General features: G+C 33.2%; 1 protein-coding gene across 1 annotated transcript; it reads left to right on the forward strand.

The window, feature by feature from the left end:
• Window positions 1–5,492: 5,492 nt before the first annotated feature.
• Window positions 5,493–6,366, forward strand: LOC115702535 (basic form of pathogenesis-related protein 1-like). The gene has a single exon (XM_030629963.2). The coding sequence runs from the start codon at window positions 5,627–5,629 to the stop codon at window positions 6,125–6,127; it is 501 nt and encodes a 166-aa protein (XP_030485823.2). The 5' UTR covers window positions 5,493–5,626; the 3' UTR covers window positions 6,128–6,366.
• Window positions 6,367–12,113: the final 5,747 nt, after the last annotated feature.

Genomic DNA, 12,113 nt, shown 5'->3' on the forward strand with positions numbered 1-12,113 from the left:
TTCCACTAAGCTCTGAGGTTCCAATTTGACGCATCCAATAACGAGGCTGAATATGAAGCCTTGATCCCCAGCTTGAAAATAGCAGAGGCGTTGAAAGTCAAAAATCTCATTTGTCATAGTGATTTGCAGCTGATCGTGAACCAGGTCCTCGTGGAATACCAGGCTAAAGGCTAAAAAATGACGAAGTATTTAGAGAAAGTTCGGAAGAACTTGGAAAGATTCGATTACTTTAAAATCAAACAAATTCTGAGAGAAAAAAACTCCAACACCGATGCCTTAGCAAAACTGACCTCGCAGAATGACTTGGATGAGTTGAATCTAGTTCCGGTAGAGATGCTGAGCGAGCCAAGTATATGTGAAACCGAAGACATCGAGATGATAGATAGCTCTCTAACATGGATGACACCTATTATTAATTATTTACTCGATGGACAACTTCCAAATGATAAAAACGAGGCGTGAAAACTATTGTATTTAGTGCTTCGCTACACAATGATCGAAGGAAAACTATATAGAAGAGGGTATTCAATGCCCCTACTTCGGTATGTTCTTCATGCAGAAGCAAATGAAATCATTAGAGAAATTCATGAAGGCTTCTGTGGGGATCATGCGGGCTGGAAAAGTCTGCCTAAGAAGATCATTAGACAAGGATATTACTGGCCAACGATCAATAAGGACACACGAGTTTGTCAAGAAATGTGATAAGTGTCAGAGGTTTTCACATGTACCTCGCCCGCCGACAGAACTTAGAATGATGACCTCGCCCTACCCATTTTCTATATGGGGGATCGACCTAATTGGGGCATTACCCACTGGGCGAGGAGGAGCTAAGTATGTGGTAGTAGCAGTCGACTTCTTAACTAAATAGACGGAGGCCGAGCCCCTCATCTCTATAACCTCCAAGAAAGTCCTTGACTTTGTCGTCAAGAACATTATCTGTAGGTTTGGAATTCCCATAAAGATAGTATTCGATGATGGAGCCCAATTTGATGGCGACTTGTTCACTGAATTCTATGAGAGGAATAAAATTATCAAAAGCTTCTCGTCAGTATCCAGGCCTCAGGCAAATGGACAAGTGGAAGCCATTAATAAAACCCTAAAGGATACAATCAAAAAGAAGCTAGACGCTGCCAAAGGTAGATGGGTTGACGAGCTACCTCAGGTACTCTGGGCCCACAGAACTACCGAGATGATAGCTATAGGGCACACTCCTTTCTCGCTAGCATTTGGCTCGGAAGCCATGCTGCTTGTTGAAGTGAACATATCGACTCACCGAAGAGAGTTTTATAATCAAGAAGAAAACCAGGAACTTTTAAAATTTTCCTTGGATCTACTTGACGAAAAACAAACTAAGTCGCAAATCACCAACACAGCATACCAACACCGAGTTACAAGATACTTCAACAAAAAAGTCAAGAAAAGACTATTAAATGTTGGAGACTTGGTGCTAAGACGAGTCTTTGTAAATACCAGAGATGCATTAGCAGGAGTGTTTAACCCGAATTGGGAGGGTCCATATGTCATCGAAGCAGTAGTTGGAGTCGGAGTCTATAAATTGGCTCGACTTGATGGCTCGCTAATGAAGAACTACTGGAACGTAGAACATTTGCAACCCTACTACCAATAAATAAATGATGTAACTCGCATTACTTATGTAAACTTTAAACTTAAGTTATGAATGAAGAGAATCATTTATATTGAGTAATTACAAAGTTTTGCTCTTTAAAAATTACTTAAGGGGCATTTATGTATGATTAACCGGAATTCATTTGGAAATACATAGTATAATGCAAACCCGTCATTTCAATTTTTTTTTTTTTGAAATTCAAAGGTTCTCGACTAAACCTCTTTGACAAAAGTGGAGTCAAACCGTTATAACTCCCTGACCATACATTTTTGACGAGAGAGGGGTCGAATCGTTATAACACCTTGATCAAACCTTTTTGACGAAGAAGGGATCAAAAAACTATAATTTTTGATTTAAAATCTATCCGACGGGAAAGGAAAATCAAAAGTTATAACTCGCGTATAAAACTGAATACTAACGGTTCTCGTGAGCTAAGAAAGTACTAAACGAGGCATCACGACGCCTTGATAAAAGTACTTGAACCTAGAAAATGGATCGATAATATAACTATTCATACAAGCAAATTAAGAATATACAAAGTGATAAAATCCTTAAATTATTTTTAAGTTTGCTTAAGGCAGATTATAACTGCTATAGCGAAGTAGAAATGACAATTGATCAAAAATTAGAATGTTTGGTAGATCACTAACTACTTAAATAGGAAGATTACGAGTAATAGAAAACCTAAAAGTACTGTACATTTGGTCAAAATATAGTTGTTTACATTGTGAATAAAAACGCAAGTAAACACGATTGTATTAAGTTCAAATGAAAATAGTACAAGGCTTTTAAGATAAGAAATAACCCAAGTTGGGTTACAAACTTGTCTTTTACAAAAATGCCACTAGGGGCAAACCATTAAGTCATCTTCCTAAACAAAGGATGAGAGGGGAAGCCGATGAACTCGAGAAAGACCGTCTACACATAGCCTGAGAAAGACCGTCTACACATAGCTCGGAGAAAGACCGACTACACATAGCTTGAGAAAGACCGGCTACATGTAGAGAGCCTTGATCTCTACACAAACCTCATTCTCCTCATCATTAGATCCCATTTTCTGAAGCCAAGATCTTTTTTCCCAGCCTCAGGAAATTCCTCGATACCAGAAAGAGGTTGGCACCAAGATCTTCTAGCACAGGTTTGGGTCTTGGGTTGGCTGGATTCTATGATAGAAACCACTCCAACTTCCTTCCTAAATTCATCTGCAACCATGCCAACTTCCTCTAGAATTCTTTATCAGCCTGAAGAGGACCTTTTAAATCGCCCACAAGATCTATGATCACTTGTGAGGACCGCCCATGGCGGGCCATGGGGTTCCCCTGGTGGGCCACGGGTTCCTTTGGTTTGGATTGGTCGGAAGCTCCACAACCTTGGAATCTATTATTTTCGACACCGATAGAGATTTGAAATCCTTGGAAATAAATGGAAATGGGTTGGTGTGTCTGGGTATTATGTGTTTGGGAGGATGAACTTCTGAACTCAGTAGGGACATTTTGGCAGGAAAGGGATGATCCATTCTGAAAATGAATCTCACTAAAGAGCCAGAGCTTTATGAAAAATGACAAGCTTGAGCTGCCCTTTTATACACAAAGTCCAGTGACAAGAAAACTAAGTATTGAAAAATTCAACGGTTGGGAGAAGTGCAGAATATGAAGAGACGATTCATAATGACCCTCGAAACCGTACAACTGCCAAGAATCAAAGGATGCGTTTTTTCTAAGAAAAGATCTTGACAAAAATACCCTCTGTAATTATTATAAAGCCTTTTTTACTAAAAAAGAACTTTTTAAGGGGCAATTGTTATACCCAAAATTCGGCTGGAGGACAAGTGTCAAGATAAAGAGAATGTGAATCGATGCAATAGCTCATTAATTACGTAAGTATGAGAGTATATTTGTAACCCGCTGACTGTAAGGTCTTAAGCGAGGAATCAATGTACAAACTGACACTTAGTATATTAACGAGAAACCATATGTCACTAAATATGAATAGCAAGACATCAAGGACAGAACACATTGGAAGATGAAAGCGGCACATATCAATCGTGAAAGTCCTTAGCATACAATGAACAAACTAAGTGTAAAATTTGAATCAGCTCAAGAACAAGTAAGCAAGGTGACCGTCTCTTTATGGGAAGACTGCTTATAACTTCATCTTGTTAGCGTCAGCGAGGCTTACAACCCTGGCGAGCCAGAAGATAACATTTAAATGAGCCTCGAAGAATTTTTTGAGGATAAGTAGCGCGATCGACACCAGACATACATCGTCGACCTCAGAAGGAAGAATGGCCCTAGCTCGCTATTGGGATCACTATAACCAAGTTGCTGTTAAGACATCTCCAGATACAACAATTAAAGACGTGTTTAATACACGATTGTCTTGACCCAGTAAAAGCGGGAAAATCACAGCTATACGATTTTCAAATCATAAACTGCATTTACACTGCATGATATGTAATCAAATCTCATGATTTTAGGAATAATTGTTGTAAACATATTACAGTCAAATGTGTAATTTACTGACCACTATGTAATTATAAATAGTGGCAGACAAGATCAAAAAAGGGGACAAAAAATCTCATACAAGAGAGGCCCTAAAAAAATACAATCAGAAATCTGAATAAGATTGACTCGTGGACTATGCAAAATTTTAACTGCAAAACCACGTAAAAAATCCTGTGTTCATATATAATTTTTCTATAGCTTTAATTTTTTCGGTGTGAAATCATTACCGTGAGGCTCAAATTTAGTTAACGAAAATCTGCGTTAACAGTTAGTTGTTTTGTGTATTTATTTTCATGGTGTTTTGTTTTATTTTATTACTTAAAAATGTTGTTGCTTTAATTATTTGAAACTTTTAGTTGCATTACATTATAATGATGGTATGTTTAAAGTGTATTAAATTTAAATAAAAGGTAATATTTAATTTTTACGTATTTTTCTTCATATTTTTATGTTAATATTAAAATTTAGGTGTGTAATTGGATATCCAATTAAAAAATTGATTCAATCCAATTAGTAATTGGATTGGATTGGATTAGATTTTGAGGTCAAATTAGATTAGATCGGATGGTGATTTTTCAAATCTAATTACTAATTGGATTAAATCGGATGAGAAAAAAAAGTTGGATTTGATCGGATGCCCACCCCTACTTAAGAGTATCTACTCAATGAACCTAAAAATTTAACCAAAAAAAATAAAATTGAAACAATGAAATAATATTAAAAAAAAAGAGTTACAATAATGTATAAGAAAAAAAAGAAATAAAACTACATTGAAAAAATGAAACAATAAAACAACACTAAAAAAAAGAAAAAAAAATCTTCTCCCTCTATCACTATCATTCTTTTGGTGGATATGATAATATTTTTGACAAATAATTATATATAAAATAAAATAAAATAACATTAAATGTGGACATAAAAAGAAACAATCACTCATATTAAAAAAATTATTCTACATAAAATCATTGTTAATACCTCTATTTAAGTATTATCCTAATGTTATCATACCTTAAAAACAAATCACAACACAAATTGCAACAATCAAGAAACTTTCCTTTTAAACACATATTATTTTATTTAAATTAATACAATATATATAATACCAAAAAAAATATTAATTACTATATAAATAATAGTTTGTAATACAAAAAATAAACTTATTTATATTCGAATCAAAAATAGAAAATAATATTAGCTTATATGATTTACAAGTGTCAAAAAAAAAAAAAATTCCTCATTTAAATTTGTGGTAGTTATATTGCTATCCTTATTTTGGTGTAGTCTACTATTTTACTAATTCAAACTTTTCTATATATTACCAACCCAAATTTATAAATATAACTTGGTTGTTATTTACTAATAATTACATTTTCTTTCCTTATAAATAAGAATTATTTGTATCACTTATTGTACAAATAAGAAAAGAAAAAAAGCTTCTAAATTATTTATCATCACCATCTTTACCAACTTTCTAAAAATAACAACGTCTTTGAAAATGTCTTTAAACCATAACTCCTGTATAAAAGTTTTGTTGATGGGAGAAATATTTATGGTAATGATGACATTGATGATTGCTAGTGCATCTTCCAATGACTTCCTCGATACCCACAATGCCATTCGAGCAGAAGTGGGTGTTGGGCCAATGACCTGGAATAACACTTTAGTTGCTTATGCGAGCAATTATGCAAACAAAATGAAAGGTAAGAATTGCGAACTCGAGCACTCTCAAGGAATTTACGGTGAAAATTTAGCTGCAGGTTATGGAGAAATGACAGGTGAGCAAGCTGTGAAGTTTTGGGCTACCGAAAAGACCATGTATGACTACACCTCCAACACATGCACAGAAGAAGATGCATGTGGTCATTACCTACAGGTGGTGTGGCGTGACTCCATTCGCCTTGGCTGTGCCACCACCAAGTGTAGCAACAATGGATTGGTGTTTGTTATTTGTAGTTATGACCCCCCAGGAAATTATATAGGGGTGCGACCCTATTAATATATAAATATATGCTTACTATATATATATATATATATATATATATATATATAATTTTTAATATCTTTCTTGTGAAATCTTTTTTCAAGAAGTTATAAAACTTCTTTAATTTTTGATATTTTGGGTCTAACATTAAATGAGCCCATAGTTCAAATATTTTTTCAATAAATTTGTAATATGTTGATTTTTTTTACCATCTCTAATGAGAGATGTAAAAATTGATTTATATTTAGTACAAATAATGATTTTGTGATATTTTTGCATCAATTTTTACTATTATGCTCCAATATATTTTTATAAATTTTAATATAAATTTTAATAAATTATTAAATGTTCATCTAATAATTTATTAAAAATATAAAATAATAATGCAAACATGTTAATTAAACTTTTATAATAAAATATTAAAAATAGCATAATAGTAATTATAAAATCATAGCATTCATTGTAATGCAAATTTTACATTATACTATATATTGTGATCTAAATTTAGATCACTTTTTGTTATGTGAGATATTTGTATCACAATTTGACACACCATTGGAGTAAACTTTTGACAAAATAAGCTATATTTTATATTTGCATCACTTATTTGCATCTCCATTTGAGATGTTCCTAGTCTTCATTGTTTTTTGTAAATTAACAAGGGCCAAGATTATTTATTAATTTTGTGACTCTTAAAATATTTAGGATATTTTACACACATTTTATTTTTGTAAAATAGACTACTTTAGATTTTTTTTAAGAGAAAAATAATCAATACATAAAATACCTAATTTATTTTATAAAATAAATAATACATGAAGTTTTTATTAAGTTTATTTTTTTTAATATTGAAGTATACGGGTGTAAATAGAACTCTAAAATTATTAATAATTTTATTACAGTTATAGATTATAGATAAATATTATCTCAAATTAATTATATACACTAATAAATTCATTTATTATATGGTATGATTATTAGTATATATATTGATTATATAATTATCAAAGGTAAAATATTCACTTAAAAGAATAAAGAAACCTTATTAATTTAAAATTATATTTGTAATTGAGAGACTTTGATAAAATAATCACCTTTCACATTAGACAAAATATCAATTGGATGACAAACTTATTTAGCATTAACTTTAAGAAGTATTGTAGTGTAATGTGGTACTTGTTTTATCATTTTTTTTTTTTGTAATTTAATATGTGTTGAAGGCTAATTATGTAATTCAATTAGTGGATGTCCAAAAATATTTTCACTTTTTATGTATGATATAAATATATAGGTTTTTTTTAAAAAAAAAATTAACATTTTATATACACTTATACATGTATAAGCAAACTTTTATTTTTTATTTATTTTTATTTAATAAAATAATAAATAAATTATTTCCTAATTAGATGTAAGTTAGATGATTATAATATAATTTTTTATTTTTGAAAGCATAAAAAAATATTAATGGTTTGTTGTTCATCCAAAAAAAAAAGTTTGTAATTTAATATTTAATGAAAGTTAATTGTGTAATTTACATAGTAAAAGCCTAAAATTATTCTCATTTTTATAGAGGTTATAGATTTTATTAATGTATAACGGTATTTAAAAAATTGCAATAATAGTACACTAGTATTTAATATATGATACTTTAATTATAAAAATATTAATACACATGTGATTATGTTTAATTAGGATATCTTTTAAAGAATTAATAAAAATTAATTAGGGATTATTTGAAAAAATACAGTATAATTTGAGGTAATTATACAATTAAATATATTTTTCTGACCATATAATTATACTGTAACGATGTAATTAGAGGCAATAGAAGGGTTCTATTATACTTTTCAATTCTCATGGCCTCTACGATAATTTAGTGTAATTGCATTGTGTAATTATTGAAAACATACCATTTTAAATATTACCTATTGAAAAATATTTTTATTATGTAATTAATAGCTATTTCGCCAAGTAAGATATAAGAAATTAATATATAATTACTATCCTGTATCCAAAAAAATACACCTTCCATTTTAAAATAGAGTGAAATTATCAAATTATGTAATTACTGTTATAAAATAATATAAATAATATAAAGTAGATGAGAAGAAAGAAGAAGAAGAGAGAAAGAGAAATTGAATGAGAATTTCTGAGTTATTTATTCCAATGGGGTGAACCCCTATTTATACAAATACAAGAGTGAGATATTAAGAAACTAAGAAAAAGGGAAACTAAGAAAAAGAGGAATGTTGATTACAATTAATGATAATAAATAAAAGATTTGGACATCCACATAATTATTAATATTTATAACACTCCCCCTTGGATGTCCATAATAACTGCCTTATTAAAAATCTTGCTGAAAACTTGATCAAAAGAAAAAGAGTATCGTGTAAACTAACTCCCCCTCATTTAGGCATTTGTGGAGATCTTCTAATCGACGAATTTCGATCTTGTCTGCCGTCTTCTCAAATGTTGATGTTGGTAATAACTTTGTGAATAAGTTTGCAAGATTGACACTTGATTGAATATGTTGAACACCAATATGTATTTTCTTGAAGCGTATAAAGAAGAATTTAGTGAAATGTGTTCTAACTCTATCTCCTTCAATGTACCCTCCTTTTAGTTGAGCGATGCAACCAGTATTATCTTCATAGAGAACTGTTTGTGTTGATACTTCTTTATAGAGTGCAATCTATATGTTTCCCGAATATGCTATGTCAATGATCTCACTCACACATATTCTCTACTTGCTTCATTAAATGCAAGTATGTTAACATGATTTATAGTTGCCTCGTTACAAACCTAGCCAGAAAAACCCAGTGGGATAAAATCTGAGCTAGGGAAAAAGAGTACAATATATATTTCATATTCATAATTATTTGCAAGTTGCCTCGTTAAAAACCTTGCCAGGAAAACCCAGTGGGACAAAACCTGAACTAAGGGAAAAAGAGTGCAACATGAATATGTCTCCCCCTCATGCACATATGATCCATAATTCTTTTGGTGATAATAGATCTCATAAGATTATTGTTATCACTTTTAAAATATCACCATATACAATCTTTGATCATATATTTTCTATAACTCTTCCAGAGTATGTATGGACTTTTAAATTATAGATGAGGGGTTCGTGGAACATTAATCTTTATCCAACTAATTGTATCATTCATGTGTGTACACAACTGTAAAGCCCGCTTAGTTAATTTGGAAATTAGCAGTTAATCATGATTATTTATGAAATTATTTATAGCCATTTAAATAATTTATTATACTGTTATTGATGGAATTCAGAAATGCATGGTTATGTTATTCAGTAGTTTTCATATTTTGCATTTTCGGTGCCCGGTATTTTGGAACTCGGCGTTTGGCTCAGTAGAAATCACAACTTAGCATGTTATTAGTTTGGGACGGTTTATTAGACATTGGGAATGTCGGGAATGGCCGGGAATTTAGAATTTCCCAAAAATACCCCTTTAGTGATTTTTTATGTGATTTTAGTGTGGAGGGGCAAAATGGTCTTTTTGCCCCATTGACTTTTGTCTTTTAGTGACTTAATTAAATTGAAAAATTAATGTTATTATTTTATTATTTGGCTGAAATAGATTTTTAGTTAAAGCCTTCTCTTTATTTATTTCCATTTCACTCAAAATCATAAGTTTAGAAAATAGAAAAAAATTGCAAGAACTCTCTCTCTTTTGCTCTCTTTCTCTTTCGGCTGGAGGGTGTTCCAAAGGCTGGAAAATTCTGATTTCAAGCTATTTCCCTTGCATTCTAAGTGTTCTTCATCCTTGGTAAAGTTTCTAAACTTCTCTTTTTATAATTTTAGAAAAAAATGTGTGAAAAGGTGATGATGCATGCTTGATTTTAATGTGTTCTTGCTGCTGTGAATTGAGGTTAAATTCAGAGGTTTAAGCTTGTTAGATTAGGGTTATTTAAAGTTGTTTTGATGCATGATTATTAGGTTGATCAAGCTATAGCTTTTTATATGCAAAAATGTGATTTTTGAAGATATGTTGTGAATCTGTTACTGAGATGTTGCTATTGTTTTGATTAGTTTTCAGAGGTGATTTTATGTATGTTTTAGTAGATTTGAGTGGGTTTGAATGCATGCTAGGTGGTTTTGCTCAAGTTTGAGTTTAGAACTCAAAGCTTGAGCTTTAATGGCAAATTTTGATTCTGTGCTTGAAGCTTTGTTTTATCACTTGGGAAATGTTTATTAGGGTCTAATTAGCAGGTCTGGAAAGTTTGGTTGAGTTTGGAAACGTTTTGGTTGGTGAAATGTTTTTTGAGGTTTTTCTGGGTAAACCGGCTAACCGGTTTTACCTTTGCATGTAAAACCGGTTACCCGGATTTTGCAGCAGGGTGAGAAACCGGTTTTTCTCAACTTTCCGTTTTGTGCTAGTTTCGGGTTTTCAGACAGTTTGTTCTCTGCTAGTTTGGGGGTATTTTAGTATTAAGTTACAGTAGGTTAAGTTTGGTTTTAAAACCTTTGTCCCCGTTGTGATTTAGCGTGTCACTTATCGGTGTTGTGATTTTTACGGTTTAGGAGCCTGTAATCCGCTCAGCTAAGTTCCAGTCAGGTTGACCGGCACCCCTGAATTCAGAATCCAGGTAAGATTAGTATAACAGTATGCATATGTAGATTACATGTTTAGCGTGCATGTAGGAAGCCTATTAGATTACATTAGATATGTATGTTGGCTTCGAACCATCCAACCCTGTCACGTCGGTACAGGCTGGAGTATGACCGACGGCGGAGTATGACCGGTTCGACCGTCAGCCGACACTTGGTTGGTGGTTTCGTACTATTGACGTATCCGTCGGTACGAATTTGGAGTATGACCAAGAATGGAGTATGGCCGGTTCGGCCGATCGGGAGGATATAGTAACACGTCGGTACAGTGGAGTATGACCAAGAATGGAGTATGACCGGTTCGACCGATCAGGCTGTTACGTGTCAATAGTACCGTCCCTCTGAACGTTCAGAACTCAGTACCATGTTGGACATGGCAGTAGTGGCTCAGTACCATGTTGGACATGGCAGTAGCGGGACTCAGTATCGTGTTGGACACGGCAGTTGGAATTATGTATGAGTATTATTATGCTTTTCTTACTGAGTCTGTCGACTCACAGTTTATGTTCATGTGTAGGTAAAGGCAAGGCTATAGCTGATGGACCGTGAGCGAGCTTATGAGATTGTACATGTCGGGGCGGTTAGGCCTGGAGCGTACGATCCTCGGGACAGCAAGGCTGAATTTTTGTAACTGGTCGTTGGACGACTTTTATTTTGATGTAATAGTTAAACAGTGAAACTTTTTGTAAATATTTTTATAATCGGGATCCCGAGTCTTTTGTAATATGGTTTATAAGTTTAATTAAAAAGCAAATTTTTAATAAATCACGTTTTTCCATAAACCTCGTTGATTAGCAACGAGCTGCACAGTACGTTTAAAAATCACGTAATACGCCTAAGGTAGTTAGGGTGTTACAATTTGGTATCAGAGCCGCCATGTTGTCTTCCGAAGATCGTCACGACATGTACAATCATCATCAGCAGTTAGCTCGTTTCACGGTTCAGTAAGCCTTTATTGCTTTAGTAGTTTATTTTATTCAGTTATGAAAAAGAAAAGCCTGTTAGGAAGCATGTTTGTAGCCTGATAGTAGAATAGGCGCATGTTTCGTTTTTAATTTCCAAATTAAGCGGCATTAGTAAGCTCTCGGTGATCGTGACCTGAAGTGCCAACTCGGGATTTCGAGGCGGTTCAGACTAGATGGACGCCAGACGAAATATTAGGAGTCAGGGCATCTCAGTCGGGTCAGATCAAGGTCGAGGAGCTCAGTTCCCCTCAAGTGTTTGTGGCCGAGGTAGAGGTCCCAGGGGCAGGGTTCGCGGTTGGAGTGATGTTAACTCGCCGCAGGCTGCCCAAGTCAATCAGGAAGCCCAGAATTGGGAAGTTACGGTTTGCAGGAATGCAAGCCCGGATAGAAGAGCAAGATC

Source organism: Cannabis sativa, chromosome X (genome assembly GCF_029168945.1).
Source record: "Cannabis sativa cultivar Pink pepper isolate KNU-18-1 chromosome X, ASM2916894v1, whole genome shotgun sequence".
Taxonomy (NCBI): Eukaryota; Viridiplantae; Streptophyta; class Magnoliopsida; order Rosales; family Cannabaceae; genus Cannabis; species Cannabis sativa.